At 33.0% G+C, this 22005-nt stretch overlaps 1 protein-coding gene across 1 annotated transcript in view; it reads right to left on the reverse strand.

The window, feature by feature from the left end:
- The window catches only part of Nmdar2 (glutamate ionotropic receptor NMDA type subunit 2), a 261917-nt gene that overhangs the window by 24142 nt on the left and 215770 nt on the right, over nt 1-22005 (reverse strand). Inside the window, exons 9-11 of the mRNA XM_076415791.1 lie at nt 19269-19481; nt 5942-6161; nt 4781-5037 (exon numbers count right to left, since the gene is read on the reverse strand). Coding sequence (XP_076271906.1) covers nt 4781-5037; nt 5942-6161; nt 19269-19481 — 690 coding nt within the window. The remainder of the gene's footprint in view (nt 1-4780; nt 5038-5941; nt 6162-19268; nt 19482-22005) is intronic.

Consider the following 22005-nt stretch of genomic DNA (forward strand, 5'->3'; position numbering starts at 1 on the left):
GTCGATTTTATTTCCTGTTTTTACCCGAATCGGACGCAATTACTTCCGGATCGCTAAATAAAGTGAAATGAAACTTTTTTTCCGTATAACACGCCGAATATTCAAATAAGCTTTGATATATAGCGATATATGGTGAGCGTTATTGCTTTTGGTTCCGGTACATACACCTGTATTATAACGAATTATGAATATATTGAATGGTATGAGATAACAAGAATGAGTATGTTGAGGCTTATATTATGGGTCAATGTTAGTTAGTTAATATCCAATATTTTGAATGTTGAGGAGGTGTTCTGGTTTAGAGATCTGCAAATTTTAAATGTTTTAGCACGCAGATTAAATAAATATTTAACTCCCCATAATCCTAGCGACTGCGTCATTTATAAAACAGGAAAGCGTTTAGAACATAAAACCTATTAATTTACTTTAAAAACTTAAAACAGATCGATCTTGCACGTGGTCGCGATAGGTAGAACGTAACTAGCCATAACGCTACGGTATATATCATATATTCATGTGTTTTTCCAATTCTGGCACCCATCATCTGGCTAGCATCTCCTGATTTCTCTTTATTTCACTTTATTGATACTTATTTGATTCACTTTATTTCTGAGAGAGAATGCTGATGTTGACGATGGAGAAATGCTAACCCAAAGAGTATTGAAGTTAAAGAAAATGTAGAAAAAAAACAAGACATGTACTTACAACATTGTATTCCTTATAACAGATCAATTTAAAAGACCCCTGCCTGATTCATAGATGGCGCTACTGGAATTAAATCCATATGTTTTGAAATTTTGATCATTAGTTTGTGAATTATAGCGTTTTGAGTGAATCAACTTTTGTTATTGTGAAAAAAAGATAAAAAGGAATTTCGCGTGTTTCGAAGTTCGCGATAAAATATTGTTTTTTGAAGGAAAAAATACAGTTGAAGCAAAAACTTGGCTTGATGCAGAGTTTTCGGACAATTCCCCAGGAAAATCAACCATCAAGGATTGGTATGCTAAGTTTAGACGTAGTGAAATGAGAACCGAAGATGATGAACGCAGTGGACGCCCAAATGAGATTGTTTCCGACGAAAATATTAAACAAATCCACAAAATGATTTTGAATGACCGTAAATTGAAATTGAAAGAAATAACAGACATTCTAAAGATATCAACAGAATGTGTACATTATATCATTCACAAATATTTGGGTATGAGAAAGCTCTGTGCAAAGTGGGTGCCGCGCGAGCTCACTTTTGACCAAAAACAACGACGAGTTGATGATTCGGAGCAGTGTTTGAAGACGATCAAGCGTAATAAACCTGAATTTTTACGTCGATAGGTGACAATGGATGAAACATGGCTCCATCATTTCAATCCGAAGTCCAATCGACAGTCATCCGAGTGAACTGTACTCGATGAACCCGCTCCAAAGCGTGGGAAAACGCAACAATCGGCTGGCAAGGTTACGGCGTCTGTATTTTGGGATGCGTATGGAAAAATTTTCATTGACTACCTTGAAAAAGGAAGGACCATCAACAGCGACTATTACATAGCGTTATTGGACCGTTTGAAGGCCGAAATCGTCTAAAAACGGCTGCATTTGAAGAAAAAGAAAGTGCTGCTTCACCAAGACAATGCACCGTGTCACAGGTCAGTGAAAACGATGGCAAAAATCCATGAATTGGGCCTCCTTATCCACCGTATTCTTCAGATCTGGCCCCCAGCGACTATTTCCTGTTCTTGGATCTAAAAAGAATGCTCGTTGGGAAGATATTTTCGGTGCTTTTAAGGTGATCGCCGAAAATTCGTACTACAAAAATGGTATCGAAAAGTTGAAGGGTCGCTATAATCGGTGTATCACGCTTAAAGGGAATTATGTTGAATAAAAAAAACTAATTTTGCCAAAAAAATTAGTTTTACTATGGTAGACCGGGGTCTTTTCAATTGACCTGTTATCTAAGACGCTGTACCGAAGTTTTATCACGGCAGAATGATGAACGATGGTTCTCCAGCCATTTCCAATGCAACTTTGATGAACTTTACGTAGCTATTTATAGCCGACATCGGTTACAAAGACAATTCGACAGCGAGGACCCAATTATCAGCGGGGACCCGAGCTGACATATAATTAATATTTCGCCAGAACCAAACAAACGGAGTCTGCCGTTTAGTTCTGCCCGAATTACTTTCCCCCCTCTTTTTCTCGAGATAATATTTCTTGTTTCGCGCCCGCCAGCACCCAGATACGGCGACGACCTTTTGTAATAAGCACACAATCGTGGCAATCTCGACTTTCAGCCAGCTTTATCTTTCGTCGGAGATGAGCGCCGGGCTCCGTTGGCAAAAGTTCCGCTGAGCCGATGTCGCTTTGTCTCTGGCGGTGGTGGTGGTGACGAGGAGAAAAAATGGACAGCGTTCGGATGTAGGGCAGTCAGTGATAAAATCAATGTGGTTTTTATCCTATAGCATTGGTGACGTTTAAAATTGTTTGTAAACGATAAAACACTTGTAAAGGCGAGTTTTTTGGTTTATTTTTTCTCGATATTTTTTTCTTGAAATACGGACAAAGACACGTACCATTCAAGGAAATAATAAATCGTTCGGAATATCTGTGGTACTTATGATGTGAAACGATATGTGTAACGAAACTTATGACGATAATGTGAAACGAACTAGGCGAGATTGTCGCTTTTTTTAATGCTTCATCCACCTAAATATCGATACTGTTAAATACTAAGCTACTGTGGTTTATATTTGAAATATTTTTGGCGTGGTACACCAGCACTGAATATTAGTACGTGTAAAATATCCCAAAAAATCAAAAAGATTACAATATTGTATTCAGCGAAATAAAACGTCCGTCCTTATACGAAGGGGGTGAAGACCACCAAAAAATTTATAAAAATAACGAGTATTTTTTTCAATATAAATATAATATAACACAATTATTTTAGAGGAAACTGTTTTTAAATGAAGTATCCATGGAAAACTAAGATATATACAGCTATTTGAGGGATGTATACATTTTTGGGAAACATAATTCATGAAGAGGTCTAATGGAGCCAGGCATCGTTTTTAATAGATTACACATTTTAAATACATATAATAAAACTAACGATGATGTGTTGTTTCAATTTGTGTCTTAAGATTAGACATGAATATTTCAAAATAGAATATTGGGTCACTCAAGGCAAGATTATAGTAAAAATAGCATAAAGACAAGAAAAATTGGCGAAAAAAAGTAAAAGTTAAATAGTAATATATTATCCTTGATGTTGGAAACAGAAGTTATTTGTACCTGATGCAGAGTTAGTGTGTAAGTCCAAGGGCCACTACTATTGGAAAAAATAACCATAATATATTTTGCTCTGGCTTAAGACTCAGCTAGGAGGAACAGTTTTTGTTATGGACAATGCACCATTCCATAGTAAACTGATTGAAAATATCCCATCCCAAGTGGGTCGACAAAGGTTCTAATTAAGGAATGGTTTGCAGTATATAAATGAAGTATTGGAAAAAACATGATATAGAGTGAACTATTCAAATTGTTACTTGTCAAATATAATTTACTCTTTCAGAAATAGGCCTCAAAAATGATACATGGTAGATCCGATTGTTGAACAATATGGTCACAGAGTATTATGTCTTCCTTCCTCCTGTCACTGCATATTTAATCAAATTAACTTTATTGATATAAATATGCAGGTAGAGAATAATATATAAGCAAAAAATATGAATATGTCTGGATATGTGGAAAAAAGAATTGTTTACAATAGCACCTTTGGTATGGCTGAAATCCGTTAGTTACACAAAGAAGAGGAAATTGACAAATGATGGAATTGTGGACTAGTGTTAGATTGGAAATTAACTATTAAATAACTATATAATTAATAATTGTTCATTGAAAATACATGAATATTTGGTTAAAATATATGGGCAGAGCAGGAATACTTGTTGAAGGAACTGTTTTGCAGATATGGCAAATGTATTAGGAAGAATGCAGTGGTTAAATCTAGTTTTATCATGAAAAATGTACACAGAAAGCAACAGAAGAAACTAACGAGAAATACAGTGAAAACGACAAACGACTTGACAAGGAAACACTACAACGACGAAGGAAACAAGAACTAAACATATGCTGCAAGGTAAATATGCTCTCTAATGAAAGTAAAATACATTATTTGGATATACAATTGTTAAAAAGGTGGATTGGGCCTCCAGTGGATACCAATTCATTAAAAAATGGTCCTAGAACCTTACCTACCTTATAGTTGGTGTAGAAAAGAGTTTAATATAAATATAATCAAGCATAATTACAACCTAAAAAATATTGTAGTTGTATAATTAACTGCAGTTAAAATTATTCGATAATATATGGATCAGATGTACTATAACGTTAAAATAAATTATATTTGATAACATTATTTTTGTTTCATAATTTTACTTAGATTAGAATTTTGTTATAAGCCAAAATTTATATATTCATAAACTCAATATGTGATCTCAGCTTAGTTATAATTTTTTTATTTCCTCTATTACCAATAAAAAAATTAGTGTTTTATTATTATTTACTGAATTTCATTAAAATTTAACGACCAAACATTACAAATTAAAAAGAAATTAAAAACAAAATCATAATAGTGCGGTTTAGAATAATATATTACATATTGTTCATTTTAATATAGTCTCAAAAATATACTAAGACGACATCTTCTAAGCAGCATCTCGTCATTTCCTAGTTATAGCAGCTAAATTAACGCATTCAGGGATCGGAATAATCGACAACTTACTGTTAATAATCTGCAGTCCTCGTCTTGAGACGTGAGATAGTCCAGGACGGTGCCGTCGTAAATGAAGGCATCCATTTCGCCGGAGAGCACGGCGGTCACGCCTTCCAGCACCGTGGTCTTGTTGAATTGGCGCATATAGGCGTGCATCTCCCTGAAGTATTTGGCCAGCGTGGAGTCTGTGTGGGACCACTGGATCGTGCTGAATTTGATCAGCGGCTTGTGAGAATACGGCCTGCATAATCGGTGATCATCTATCCCTGAAAGAGTGATCGAATAGTATGTTATTATCCAGGTATTAATCGACGACACGTTAGGAAGGTTAAAAGTCATATAAATTGTGCGACAAAACTTTAGCACACGAGAGATTTTTCTTTCCAACACTTAATAAACCTAATTTTTTAGCTGTTAGATTCTACGACTTATAGAAATATTATAAAGAAATAGTTATGGTTTATTTATAGTTCTTTATGCGAAACTAATAAATATAGAACAGATTTGTTCCTAGAAAAGCACGACAAAACTTTAGCACAGCTAGGTAAAAAACATGAAAAGAACTAATTAATATTAGTAATAGTCATTTCAGTAATGGGTACATCCTCTTCTATTTTTCAAAAACTCCGATATTCGTTTTATATAGGTTTTTAACATAATCTTGGTCTAACTTTTTCCACTCAGTTTGAATGGCATATTTCCAATATATATAGAGCACGTCAGCATGCACGTCATTATCCTAACAATTTAACATAACTGTCTTTAACGGGTCTCACAGTATCAACAGCAGCATTGCCTTGTTGACTAATATAATTTTAACTCATTTATCAATTTAATATAACTTATGATATTAATTTTCGTAGATATGAATTGTATTTCTGCGTTTGTTTCGAAACCTATAGCAGTCCAACATATAAAAATTCCTTCACCCAAGAGTCTGCGACTTAAAATCATCAGATCTTTTCTTATGTCATTATAGAAACACTTAAAAATATACATTTTGCCTAGCTGTGAAGTGTTATGAGTTATGTATTTAAAATTAATTATTTTGGTTACATTAAAATGGGATTGGAATACCTGCAGAGTCATGAAGACAAGTCGCCTCTTGTTTCCGTTAAAATTAACTAGTTTTAAGTAAATTAACAGTGTAACATTACATATTTTTTTTACCTGAAAATTCGAAAAATTCTTCTCTGGTTATCATAAAGGCCGCCAGGTTGGCAGTGTAGATGGCGAGGAATACCACCGCGAACATGGCCCACACATTGGTCATGAATCTGGACGTGAATCCCCTGGGAGAGTCCACGTGGACGGCCGCCTGGAAGAGAACGGCCCAGACGAGCCAGTATGTACGGAACAGCGAGAAACGATGGGCTGTGGATGGGACACCCTGTAAAAAAAACCAATATGTATTAAAATCGTTCAAATAACTTCGTCATATCTATTATCAACCCAACCTAACTGTTAAATTTGATGGATGTATTACTACTGTTACTATTATTTACTTATAAAGTTTATAAGACGCTAACCAAAGAACGCTCAAAATTCTTTGTTTGGTTTAAAGAACAAAGGTAAAGTTATAAAACATGTATTCCACATTACCAAAGAACAAAAGGTCAACCACACATATTTGATTACTTTTTTTTTACATAGACATATTTGATGGAAAAAGGCGGAAATATCCTATAGAAACTCCACTTTTCTAGCTTCACTTTAAAATTAGATTCTATAGAAATGAGGGCTAGATTTTCTAACCGCTCCTGACCCATTTTAGATCCTTAATTAATTTTAATCATAATTTCTCAGCTGTATATATAAATTGGTATAGTTAATAATACACGTAATGTAGTAATAATGTTTCGGAATTATGTAACTGAATGTGTCTATTATAGAGGACGTTACAATTTTATTACGAATTTACAGAAATTGTAATTCATTTAAAAGTTCGATCGCGTCTATATCTTTTTCGTTTTGATCTTTGTTGGTCAAAGCTTCAGTTTTCTCGAAATATTAAAATGATTGTAGTCAGAATACTTGCCAGACAAATTTGAAAACATCATAATGAGAGAGTAATAGCTCAAATAATCTATTAAAAAATGAAATTATATTGTCTGAGATTGAAGACAATAAAATTACACCACTGGTATTGATAAATAGTCGTTAGTTTTATATACATTTGTTCTCAAATCATTACAAAAATGTGTTTAAGGCTTTTTCGTCACAGCTAGCTAAAGAGAAAGAAAATAAAATTACTAGTTTCATAATTTCCTCATTTCAAATGGACCTGACACATGAAAAACTTACAGCTAGTGGAGTTAAACAATAATAATAGATATAAATAGTAAAAACGCTCTTGGACATAGTTTAATAATGGGAGAAATGTTACAAGAATTACCAGAGAAGAGTATACAATTACGTTCATAAAATTTTTCTTAAACCAGGAAAAACAGCAGAAGATGTTACCTAGCTTTAAGTTTACTATTGATAATCTCGAACGCTTTTGAGAAATTATACTTAAAGAGGCCTAATAATATAATAGAAACAACAAAGATTATCCTAGAATATCAATTTGGGTTCAGTAATAAACACGAATTATACTATTATAGAACAAGCACATACAGGTATAGGCAAACAAAATAAATATAGATTTATATGTCAAAAAACATTGTTCGGTAGCATTCTTGGACATATCTCAGGATTTTTAGATAAAGTATGGTACACAAGGTTGCAGGTTAAATTTAAAAACCTCATCCCTTATCCACATTTTAGGTTCATAACATTTTAACTCACAGGTAGACATTTCACTATAAAATAAGATTATGGACTTACTGAGGATATATTCAGGAGTTCCGAAAGGCGGTGTACTGGGCTTGATATCGTATTTTCTATATACAGTCGATCTACCGACAATAAAAATCACTACTGTCACACAAATCACCACTAATCACAACAAAGATCCAATAACCCACAAACACACAGTGGCTGAAGACATGGCATATGGCAAATGGAATAAAATCTATTCACGTAACGTTCACTTTGCATAGAAAAACATGTCCACTAGTGATTAATAATAGACAACTTTTCCAAGCTGGGGATGCTAAATATCTTGGTATGCATCTAGACCGAAGTCTAACCTGGAAGCACATATACTTGGACTTAAACTATATCAAATGTACAATGGATTATCGAGCGCAAATTTAAATTATCATTGAATAACAAGATATAGTTGTACGAATCAATACTTAAAAGCCTATTTGGTCACATAGAATCCATTTATGGAGTACTGCTAGTAAGTTTAATATAGTCCATCATACAACGGTTTCATAACAAAGTATTGCGTGCCATTGTCGATGCTCCGTACTATATCTCTAATGAAGTGATACAACGTGATATCCTTATAAAAGCCATAACAAGTGTAATTCAACGTGTTTGTGCGAAGTACTTCGAAAGAGGGCCAGTGCATCTCAATGTACTCCCTAATCAGTTAAATATGCGACGCGATAGTGAAATGAGTAGACTAAAATGTTTAACACCATCTGATGTAGTTGTGGAACGTATATAGACCTTAAGATAACATTTATAATAAGACTAATTAAGATATTATTTTATAGGAGATCATTTAATGAAGTGATTTCCTACCTGTCATGTATATAATATAATCATAAGAAATGTTTATTGCCTACCGGGCAGACACAGTATGTTTTGGCCGGCATACTGTCTCGGAATGCTAAAAAAATTAAGTTCAATGGAAAATAAAGTGTCAAAACGGATTCATGATGGATCACTGCCGAACTAACATCGTTCTTTGCCAGACAAACGGCAAGAAGTTTTAAAAAACTTTAATTGATACATATTATACCAATTTTTCTCGATAAATCCCATTTCAGGGCGAAAGAAATGATCAGGATACATGCTAAAACCCGATAATTTATGAAAATTTGTGCCGGGGAAGGGTGGAACAAATGGTGGAAATTACCGTGACCCGTGAAGTTTATAAACATCGTTTAGTAGCAGCGTTATAAAATAATTTATATGTGGCGGCGTTCGGCCGATGTCAACCGTAAACTTCCAGCAGCAATGGCGTTTCAATTACGCGAAATTGCTGGCGACGGAGTTTTGACGTTATTCCTGCTGATATATGGCGCGGCGATGGCGTCGCGAAAAAAGTTATTCGACAAATTGCGTCGCAGTTTGCGGCTGGCTCTCCTATATCGTCCTGAAGGATTCCCCTTTGTTTCCGTAACGTCGGACATATGTTCTCGTAGTTTTCCTTCACTATTGCAATTTTTAAAATTACCAGACCGAGCATATAAATAAAAATAAAAACTTTAGTACGTGTCGTCGAGTCAAAAACTCAACAAGTTTTTTACATACTTTCATACATGCTTTCAAACCTTCATATAATTTACGTATTAATTGAATATGTGCCATATACCTAACGGATAAAAATGTTATTTAATATTTCATTAACGAAATTTTGTAATACATAACCCGTCACTTTTAGAATACAATCAATGACCAGGTAGTATTTGAACTACGTCACTAAGTCAATACCACACCAAATGTACAGATAAATTTTAACAACATTTAGATTTGCCTCTAGCACAATGATATAATATGTCTCCGGAACCATATCAATTATCATCAGTCCTTAAGCAAGAACAATTGTTCTTTTTCTTCACCAAACATCAAATGAAATCAAATGCAGATTTCGAAAATATAAATATTTTGTAAGCCAAGAAAGCAAATTATTCTTGTTTCTCATCAATTTTTTTTAATCTATGATGGGGTGAAAAGTCACATATATCGTGTTTATCTTTCACCTACCGATAAAGCTGACACATTTATTGGTTATACATTGTTTTGTATACTTGCTTTTAATTGTGCTTCATATTTCCTTTTTTAAATACATAAAATTTTCTATTATTGCGAAAATTAATTAATAAATTAATTCATAATTAACTTTGTAAACGACATATCTCTGCCTAGGGCAATAGAAAAAGTACAAGTGGCAGTCAACAAAATCTACAAATGGATGAAAGATTGGAAAATTCAACTTAATAGCTCCAAATCTGTCCATGTTAATTTTGCATTGAGGCGAAATAATAAAAGCTTAATTATATCACTCAATGGATGCCCGATTCGTCAAGCAGCATCAGCTAAATACCTTGGAATCCATCTTGACGGTAGATTAAATTGGAAGCATCACGTTAGACAAAAAGCAAAACACATTAGAACCAAAATGAAACAACTATACTGGTTAGTCGGAAGATTCTCTCAACTTGATCCAAAAATCAAAGAGGTTGATCTATAATCACTACATAGTATAAAACAAAGTCGCCTTTTCTGTCCCTATATCCCTATGTGCGCTTAAATCTTTAAAACTACGCAACGGATTTTGATGCGGTTTTTTTCAATAGATAGAGTGATTCAAGAGGAAGGTTTATATGTATAATACATGCATAATATACTAAGGCAACATTGCTAATTTTAGAGGTTTCTAACGTGATGTCGTAAATTAACCTATTTTTTTAGGCTTATTTAGCAATTAGCAAAAACGCCTAACCCTACGAGTTAGATCAAATTAATGTACTACAGTATTGTACACCATAAAAAGGTCTACAAAAAAGTCCGCGATGGTATATGTTTATCTTTTAGGGATAACCCACATTAACCATTTTTATTGTTTACTTTTTACGTGAGAAAATGGCTTATTTACGAAGCTATTTTAAGCAATACGGCATTAATCCTTATCGAATTAAGTACCTTAAATACAGTGTGCAATTAATATAGATCAATATGGTTCCTTACAGCATGTAAATTAAACAAATATATTCGGAGATATTACAAATTTAAAATTTGCGTTTAAAAATGTGTAATGTAATAAAAATTGTATGAATTTAGATATTCCAAAGATAGCAGGAAATCTTCATAGTAAGTATAGGGGAAGAGGAATTGTTTTACTCCAAATTTAATGCGTGCAGGCCAAGGGCAGTAATGAATGAACCAAAAATACTGGATCGATTTTAATCATGATTTCATTGAGTGACATAGGCATATATATTTTATGCCCGTGCAAAGTCGGAGCGGGCCGCTATGTTTTTATATACAACGTTCATATTTTTTCTGTAGTGTATTTAATTTAGTATCAGCATTGCACCCGTGCGAAGCCGGGGCGGGTCGCTAATACAATTATAAAGCCAATTTATACCTATGGGGTGCAAATATGGGGTTGCACTAAAAATTCAAATCAACTAGACATACAACGCTGTTAAAACAAGGTTCTTCTATTGATTACCAATGCCTAACGCTACGTAACCAACGAAGAACTGGACGATGACCTGGAAATCAAATGGATTTGCGAAATTGTTCAAGATTTCGTCTTGAGACACGAAAGAAGATTACTAAATCATACTAACGTGGAAGCAATACAACTGTTGGACAGCACGTAGGATGTCGGGAGATTGAAGTGAACCAAACCATACGAACTAATATAAAGTGTATAGCTTTAGTGTAAACTATAGCTTAAGTTATTATAATTATATAATTGAGGAATACATATTGATGTATTTTCTCGCACTCGTCTTGCTTGTGAATTAATCCAAGTATGTATAATTATGATTGTACTAAGCGTATCTAATAAAACTGTTATAAAAATTACCTTTGTAATTAGAAATTTATATATCTATTATAAAAGTATTAAATCATAGTTTTTCCAATTCTGGGTTTCATTTACTCTCCTGTGTTCTATTACTATCGATTTCTATACCGAGATACATAAATTCTGTTCTATGTACATTTTATTTTATAACTCTAGACTATTTAAAGATATAATAAAGGATTTAATGATGAACCACTAAAATTGGTAAATAGGTTATTGATACGATTTCCTGTTGTTATTTTTCAAATCAGCACATCAAATTTAAGCAGGATCTAGTTAAAACTATCGAAACAATCTATCAGCACCACTATTTAAACTAAAACTCCCGAGTTTTCATATTCAATTCACTGGATCTTCCTCAACAAACTCTCTACATCTCCGGATCTTGCCTCTCCGTTTGATTGGATGAATCTGTATTCCTAGACATCGTCCTGGTACAATATTTACATTTCAAGTGGTTCCCATTCAGAGAGCAAGACGGAGAGGGCCGGACGTAAAGCGTCAATTCTAAACCGCTTCAGTCCCATATATCCCGTGGATATTCCTTTCTCCCACAGAGAATACGTAAAAGGCCAATAAAATTCAATATTCAGTGAGTTCTGGAGAACGATATGGTATCGGTTTTTACATTCGAATAGGGAATATTACCTTGTAGGAACCGGCGGTTGAGGGAAGCACAACAGAACAGAGGAAAAAGACGGATATATTTTGTTATGTTTCGTACTATGGATATTGCCTGGGAGGTTGATGTTCCGAACATTTTTCGGGTAAGGGGCGGAATTTGCCGGGATATTGGCGAAGGCACGACATCAATTGATTATTTGTTCAATCAATTATTCATATACAAAACCGGTTTTATAAAAATGTCTGAATTCAGTCTAAATTAGGTTGGTTAATAAAAAAAAAAACATTTTTGAATACACTTTTTTAGTCATTTTATCGAAATTGTAGGTATTTGGTACATTTTTAGGTTCGTGCATGTATTTTGACCAGTCATATTTTGGTAAAAATGCGAAATATCAGTATAAGCAGTTCTTAAACAAGCTAACCTAAACTATTTGTTAAAAGCTATAGATCTAATATTTGTTTGTACAAAATAACGGTTTTCTATTTAATATTATTGAGTTATGCGGTCGAAGCCTATCAAAAACTTTTAAGACCTTATAATGATGAGTGCTCCGTCATGTTTTGCTTGACATTTCATAATGACATTGACAAATAAGGGCCTGTAGGACCAAAAATACTCGACAAAGACAATAAATTAAGTTATTGGACGAAGATCAAACTAAGAAACTCTCTGAAAATGCGTTTCGAACCATTTCGTTTTAACATTACTCTGTTTCACTGCTTGTAAGTCAGAAAAGAAAAGTGTTCTGTGCCATATTCTGATTGGCGATGAAACGTTGATCTGTCATGAATTCATATTGTCAGTGAAGTAGAATATTTATGGCCAAAAATCTTGCTCTGCGTATGGTGAAACCAGGAAGGTTTAAAATTCCTTGCTTCAGTTTAGCGTCTCCTAAATGAATAAGTATCTACAATAGCATTTAAAATATTCACAGTTCATCTTATTTTCCTTAATATGAAATAAACTGAAGAATTTTGTTAAGATTATTACAAAAGTTGTTCATCATTGGTCAGTGTAAATCTATAAGAAACTTTATATTTACACATGATATATAGTTTTATTAGTTTTTACGATATTTTAGATTAAATTTCCCAAATTATGAGATCAGTATGCTGTTATTTATTAATGTTAAATTAGTACAATAAACATCGTCTAATATTGGATCATATTATGTTGAGATTATGTGTTCAGGATTCGTGTGGTGGCCATTTTCTTTTGGAAACAGTTAATTCCTCAACTGCTAATATATATGAGAGTTATTTGGCAGTTTAAAAGTTTTTGGGGTCTTCTAAAGATTCGTGAAAAGAAAAATGAATACAGTGAAAATTATTTTCTGAACCAAAGGAGCATGAAGGCAACTTTCAAACCACCACACATTTTTTAACCATGATCAATGTAGTTATTTTTCTGTAAAATTATATTAAGATTTTCATATAAACTGAATGATCAACAAATAATGATAAATAAGAATTAGCTTTATATAATAATACACGTTTTAACTTTCATGTGGGATCTTCTTCTTTTCTCCTCTTGTATCGTTCTAATAGAATATTAATTAACAACAAATAGCTTATTGTGAATGAAATAAAAACAAGAAATTGAAAAACATCGCTGATGTTAATATATTTTTAACTTCTGGTAACCCAACTTCAATGACTTTCATTTTAGTTATGGAGCAATTAATATTATCGATTGCTGATTGATAAAAATACTTCATAATGCATAAAATAACAAGAATAATGTCCAGGAGAATCTGAAGCAATCTATTTCTTATTACATTTAAGTCTCTCTGAGCATTTTAGAGACCTCAACAGGACGACTATGACTGAAAAATGTAGACCTTCATCCTTATAAAGTTCCACTGGCCCAGAACTTTCATTTAACGATAAACCGACACAAAAGAATGCGCCAATACACTCCAAAATGCTCTCCAAAATACTTCAACTAAAACAATCTCTCACATCGGTGCCCACCTGAGTGTTTATGGCGCAACTTTCAATTTATAAATAAACCCGTCTAACTATCCTCAGATATCATCAAAGTTGACGAGAATCAGGGATCCTAACCGGGAATAGTTTCCTGCTCCCGTTCTGACGTAATTCGCTCTTACCTACCTGGAGCCACGGTCGAGTCTCCCCCTCCCCTCCGCCCTTTCTCCTAATCTTTCGATGCGAAATTTTGTTTCGAACTAATCCGGACGAAAACATTCCGTTTTAATTAAAACTATCCGACCAATTAAAAGTTTCAGGACGTTATTGTGTAATATCGGCGATGATGTGTAAATTCGAGTGTTTTTTTTTGCGGATTTTTGGTCGTAATTCGTTCGAAATGTTTACTGGATTTTATGATTTCCATTGTAACTGGAAAATAAACAGTTTTAAATAGTTTTTGCTACGAGCTGAGTTTAATTTATCCATTTTTTGATTCGTATAGCTTACAAAAACAACATAAATAAGCAGACATAGCTTCAGTATCGGTAATTTGGTTCTGTGAAGTTTAGTTTTACTACCTTTAGTAAGCTCCAACTTGTCTCAGGAACCAAATGTCGAGGTAAACAAGATTGTTGATAAACTGTGAGATTAGGCCTCATCTGTTTTTTTATTGTGTATATAATTCCAGTGTCATATTCCCAAAACATGTGAACTTTTATGAGACAGAAGAAAGAGCTTCTAATACTAATGAGCGATCATAAAACAGAGAAAAATATTAATTAAATAGAAGACTTCAATATTGCCACTCATGTTGTACCATCATAGTTAGAGATATATAGATTACAAAAAGATAACTTTATCTAGATTTATTGATCATCAAATGGTTAGATCAGCTATATATTCACCTCAAAATTCACTAGCGTTCTTCTCCTTCTTCAGGATTTACCAGAAGGGTAACTGATACATGTTTGGTTCAACAATGTTTGAAAATAACAATAAGTTCAAGTTTCTACAGCCTGCTATCTGTTCAAAAATTTCGAACATTACGTTTTCAGTGGCGCTAGGTATAGTAAAAGAAAGTATGCAGAGACCTAGTTTAAAAATTCTTGTTGTGAAGGAAATTGGACGCTTAAGACAATTAGATATAATAAAGCATCTCTAACTACACTTTTGTAAAAGTGTATTATGAAGCAATGTTATTAAATATACTCTTATAAATTAGCAAGCTTATTATTAATTTATCCAAATATTGCGCCATTGGGTACTCTTTGGACAGTATAAGGCTGTATTTATTAATTTTCTTGCCAAGTGTTATACTTTAAATTATGTTAGTTACCTAGTTCTGTTGCTAGCAAAAAAACCGATTTCATAACCATGCAATAGAAGATAGAACACTACACACTGGAAACATTAAAAAAGTGTGGAAGATTGTAACGTGGAATATACGAGGACTGAAGAGGAGGAACTCTAGGAAGAATTTGAATAATTTAAATTAGCTATACCAGCAATCACCGAAAGGAAAAGAAGGAATCTGCCATTTATAAAATGAGTACTTGAGTTGATAAAAACAGGATGACATCAGCTATATATATATATATATATATATATATATATATATATATATATATATATATATATATATATATGAAATATATGAAATATATGAATTCGTATATGAATATACGAAACAAAAGAATTAAATAATAATTTTCGGAATATTTCCCATATTTAATTTTATGGTATTAATTGCATTTACATAAATTCGGGTTAATTCGGTTTTAGGTTGACTTACAATATAGCGCCGATAATATAGCTCAATGGAATATAGTTATGCGTTCATAAAATATATATTTAAACATGCAATTATCTCGATATTGAATTTATTTGTCGGGTGAAATTGAATTGATAATATAGTGTTTGTATTATGTTGTTTAATTTGTTTTTTTATTATCATATTTATGAATGATTGTATTATTTATGAGTGATATATTTTTTGAATAATTCTTATACTTTTATGATTTCCATGAGTGGAAATCTATCAAAAATTCATAGTTTTTCTCTTATTGGTCTGTTAAATGCCTTTTTAATGAATGCTAAGTATATGTTTTATTTACTGGGTATAGCCTAATATTTACTAAGCTTTATTACTGTTATATATCAAGGAGATTTAAAACTATTACTATTTATATCCCATTATCTACCCATTAAATGAATTACCTACAACAAACAACTCGCAGAACGATATTTAAGATTAATTAAAGACCCAGATTTCGGATCCGCTGTTAATTCCCAATTTCTATGCAAATGAAACTATGCGAAATTTTGATGCTAAAACTGATAGGACAATCCAATAGGGGATCGATAATCTTAGAGGGTAATCTGGGATATTCGCCGTTTAAATCTATATTTATCCTTTAATTTATTTAGGTCATCGGCTGAACTGTGGAACTCGTTAAATTGTCAGGGAAGCCAGATAGAGTTTTCTAGTTTTGATTTGATTGTTGATAGTCAGATTTGGGTTGGAGCAGAAGAAAGTTGGGTGTAATTTGGTGCGTGGCTGTTATACTTGGGTATGATTTTGACGTCCATATTAAATATTTTAAGTGTTATACACATAAAAACTGAAACCGATCATGGAAGATACATTACAAGTAGGATAATTGCAATATACTAGCAATATAGTATCCTTCAATAAAATGTAAATAACACTCTCGAGAAAAAAACGATGTTTTTCGTACGATTTTTAAATATAACCTATAAAGAATTATTCATAGATCTTTGTTAATCTCTTCAGACCATATTTTTTTTTTAGATTAGTGAATACACAGAGGTCTAACAGAACTTTATTTTATGGAAATTCCACGAAGATATCTGAGAAGGTGTGGTGAAACAAGACTTATTGGCCCATAATTTACTTATATGTAATTTTAAAGACATGCTAATCTATATACAAATTTTAGGAAAAGCTCTAAAGCTAGAAAAAGAAAAATTATAAATAGAAGAAGCCAGAAAATGTCACAATAATGAGTAAAAATAGAACACATTTATTATGAAGGAGACAAATATTGTAGAGGTACTAAATAAATTACAAAAACGGTACTAACACACGCAAATATCGGGCTTATAGATTAATTTTAAAGGATTTCGAATAGATGCTGTTACTGTATTTTAAATCCCATTCATGTTGAAGCCTCACTGATAGGCCTCACATTTTAGTATGTGTCATTTCGTCGAAGTGTGAACAAAAAAAGTTTTCAGTGTGGAAACATACTCGCAAACTATTACTATTATCGCTACTATTTTTTCTGACATATTTATCCGACACTTTTTATGAAGATACTAAAAAAATGGGTTGATTCGTAGATAGCCTCAAAAGATACGTCGTTTTTTTGAGATGGAATCCGTAAATTGCCTGAGAGATGGGAAAAAGTAGTGGCTATCGATGAGCAATGCTCTGAATAACATACATTTTGCCGATATTGTACAAAAAACCTTTGAAAACAATTTATAGGCCTAATATTAAATAACTATTTTACTGCTCATTGTTTTTACATGGCTTCGATTAATAAAAAATAAGCCAATGATTAAGATATAAATTGTAGAAACTGAATGTGTCTGAAAATATTTCAGATATCATACGAGGGTATATATACAGGTGATCAAATCTTGGATCTATACGTAAGAGTTCCAGAAAAAACAATAATCTACTGTCTTTATTACGGTCTTGCAAGATTAGCTAAATCCAACAAAGCTTCGGAATAACTGGACTTATAATAAACTTTGGATTAACTGTACATAATTGATATTCAACAGGCAACCGTGCCGTTAGAGCAGCATATGTTAGAACTGTCAATTCTGAAAGGTTCCCAACCATTTGTGTACTAGAAGTGTTTCGTGAAAGAAGCGACAATGAAGAATCATTCTTCATCATAGCAAACTAAGCTTTCATATATCAGTTGAAGCAGCCTACCTATTGGACTCGCCAAAAGGTCATTTCGAATTGATGGGTTATCCTCCGTACAGAACTGATTTGGAACCAAATAACTTTCATCGTCAAGAATATCAAAGTTGATGTATTCTGTTCAAATTGATCCATTCATTGCAAAATGGGAAAAACCATTTCTTCTTTCCTTTCATTTTCATCTAAATCAGAGTGGAAACAGTGTTACAAAGTTTGCTTCAAGCAAGCGCGTGCAAAAGTGTATTAATGGTTATGGAAAAAAACAATAAAGCCATTTTCGTTACGAAATATATATTCGACATTGGAACATAATTAACTTTGTAAGTCTCTTCGTGATAAAGTTGAAGTAAGCAATATTTGAGTGGAAAAGAAAAGTAGCTTGAGATGGGTCCAAGATAATTGTTAGAAATCAGTTATTTATACAATTCTAACATTAGTTTGGAAATTACCATAAAACCGCGATTATTTTCTTGCCTACCCCATAGATTTCCATTTCAAACCCGGCCGGTCGAAGTATCAAAAACAGAAACGGTCTGGGAACGCTCGAAGTTATCAGAGCGACCTTGTTTTCAATAGGATCCTTCGAGCAATCTGACAGCTGCAAGAGATTTACTACTATTAAACACAACCGAAATTCAAGACCGCCAAACTCGAGGGTATAACTTTTCCCGTTACAGGAACGTTTCCTCTATGCCCCCGCCATCCAAACTTCTCCAGCGTCTAGACAATCGCGAATTACCCAGTAAGTTTCGCTACGTTATCAGTCATAATAATACAAGTTGTAGTGGTGGTACTGTGTGACGTTGTGTCATCGACATTAACCGGGCCATGTGGCATATACTCCATTCAGTTTCAGTTTCAGGAATCGTCAAGGTTTAAAGTAAATGTTTTCTTATTTAATGGTACAATTTATTTTGGTTGATGAACCTCTGGAGTTCTTCTAGATTTCTTAAAAATCAACAATATTATTTAACAAAATAACTATAGTGTATATGCACTACATTGGGTAATTCTTTTTTTGTTGTGTTTATTATTGCAAGGACAAGGTTGAGGACTATTTAGTTAAAAGTAAAGAAAAATAAATAGATTTATAAATGCAGTTAGGAATAAACAAGATTAGTTAATTTAAAATATTATCAAAATCACACTGAAGTAGCTAGAGAAGATATACCTTACAGAATCTTCATGAAATACATAGAAAAGTTATTGACTATTAAAATAAAAAAAAACTATAGTATAGAAAATGGTTAGTGTTAGTGTAAATTCTCACGTCAGTTAATAAGACGTCATATATGTATAAAACTGTTGATACGTACGTTATTAAAAGAAACTTTCATGTTAAATCCGCTGGGTGACAGCCACTCGAATAAAAAAATTGTGAAGGTGGAGGCGTGAATGGCCACGACGCCCACGAGCATCCAGGAGGCGGCATCGAAAGGTTCCAGGAAGGCTGTGGGTGATATGATGCCGGTTCTTTTCGCTACCACTATAGCTATGCCCGTCTCCATAAAGGGAACACTGAAATCCACCTGAAAACAAAAAAAAAATGGTAAAAAAACTTGAAAACTAAAAACAGATGATTGCTTTTAATATAACGCAGCTCCAAAGGCGTTTAGTTAACTGACAGCGCGGCTTTTAACACCATTACGGAGCTTGGCGGGAGAAAATAACATAAAATGCGCTGAATAGTTTGGGTGTGGCGGCTATACTATGGCGAGAAACTTTTCGTGGAGGTAATATATTAGTATTTTTTAAAACTTTCCCAATATTTTTACCTTATTGTTACAAATTGTCTGAGAAAATTATAAATTACTGCCACCAGGCTATAAATATAAAAGAAAACATTATATAAATACTATATAATTGATTTATGAAATATATTTTATAATATCTTTCATCATATCATAATTTCATATTTATAAATCAAATTCGCATGGAAATTTAAATTTATTTATAACATATAAAAAGACAAAGAATGTGAGCTTCTTTGGAACTAACATATGTGTACTTATGTCTTTAAATATAAGTCCACCTTTTGAGACAATCCTTTTAAACACTTTCTTTTTTCTCTTGTTTCTTTGGTTAGTATTAAGAAACACTTTCTGACCTTCTTTAAATACTTGTATGGACAAAATTTATAACATGAAGAACAGAATGAGAAAATAGGAAATAAACATAACATATCTACATCAAAATGTGGTACAAAAAGTGTTTTTTTTATTGGGAATCCAAACATTGGCTTAAAAGAAAATTGGGCCCATTTAGAAAATTGGAAAAGATACAAAAAGTACTGACAATAAAGACATTTCTCTCCAGAAAGTTTAAGTGAGTAAAGGGCAAGGAGAGTAGTTTAATGAGGAACTGAAAGAGATAGAACAACGATTCTACGGTTCATAGAACATTAACATGATGTTGATGCTGTTGTCAGACTATAATTTTTTGAGCTACAAGTATTTTAGTGGGTTTAATGAGAAAAAAGTAAGAAAACACCAAAAAATAGTAAATTGTCACTGTATACTATGTGTCACTATTATATAGTTTTCTTTTATATCTTCTCAATAAAAACCATTTGCAAATAAGTCTGTATTAATGTAAGTGTATGTTATATTTTAACCTTCTTTGATTTTCACATTCTTTGATTGTTTACTTATGGACATTTACGAAACACTTAATCAACTGCAATTTTAAATTTGTTATAACTAATTTCAAGAGATAGAATCTTCTAGAAAAGTTAGGTTTTCTCAGAGATATTAACAGCGTAAGCATCCGTATAATAGCGAGGTTTTTGGATCAATCTACAGGGAACTGGAAACATAATATTAACACTATGACATATATATTTTGTGTATCATCATAATTCTAGGGTTAATAGAATATCAACATGATGCTGATGCTGTTGAGAAACTATAATTTTTTTAATTTTTATGTATGAAGTATTCCATATTCTTTAGATAAATAAAATATGTCATATTAAGAGAAAATTATATAATAATAAAATAAATAATAAAAACAAGAAAAGAGAGCAAGAGAGAATAGGCAATAAACTAATTAGGTGTCCTATCCTAAACTGGTATTTGGCACAGAAGGCGTTTGTTTTTATTATATCAGTCATATAATCATCACATTAAAATAATAATAAAATAGTTCTAACCGAAGTTTGCAATTTTAACATAAAAGAATGATGTTGTAGACGATCATTTTAAAACTATTTTCCCTTCTTCCGGTTCCCGATTTTGAGATCTTTGAGAAATGATAAACGTTTCGGTAGTCACCGAATCACCATCACTCACCAGACATTAAGTCAATTTATTTCACGATCGACTTTCTTCGACTCCATCAGACGCGTGCGTCTTTAACGAGAAGCGAACCAGACACCTCCGTAATTTTTCTTTTTAAATAAACCCGAAGCCGAACCAAAGCCACCAAATAACATTTGTCTGAACGCGGAAGACGGATGACGTCATCGATGGAGGGATAATTTTTAACGTTTCTGACAGCCTCTCCCCGAGTAGAACGGCGATAGATGAAAAATGACATTCCCACGCTGCAGTCATCATCGCTGGAGCGGTTGATGTTAACGCCGCCGTCCCGCTCCTATCGGACGGGATGCATTTTTCAATTCCGTGTTGGGGGTGTCGAGGATAATAACTATTTCGTATTATCGAACCCGTTGGGACGTCGCGGGAGCTGGTGGTTAATTCCGGATTTTCTCCGTGAGCGGGCCGGTGTAAACTGGGTTAAAGGCTTTTATGGTTCATAAGGGGCATTCTTTTTTGTTCTCCAGTTTAATAGAGTTTCGCGAAGTTTCGGAAAATTGCGGTTTATTAGAAAATAATATCGTTTTATTTATTGAGCAGTTACTTATAATTTACGAGGAAGTCTGACATGTGTTAAAGAATTACTTGCCTGATTTAGTCTCTTTAGTTGTTGATAAGTGAGAGTCAAACTAATTGTTTGGTCGAGTTCAAGCAGCTCATGATGAACGACTACTTTCTAGTCCTACCAAAACATCTTCCTCGATGTTTGTGAAGAATATCTGAATTTGGACCATAA

Source organism: Rhynchophorus ferrugineus, unplaced genomic scaffold, assembly GCF_030347505.1.
Source record: "Rhynchophorus ferrugineus isolate W39M unplaced genomic scaffold, kcgeb_rfMv2 rfM10, whole genome shotgun sequence".
NCBI lineage: Eukaryota > Metazoa > Arthropoda > Insecta > Coleoptera > Curculionidae > Rhynchophorus > Rhynchophorus ferrugineus.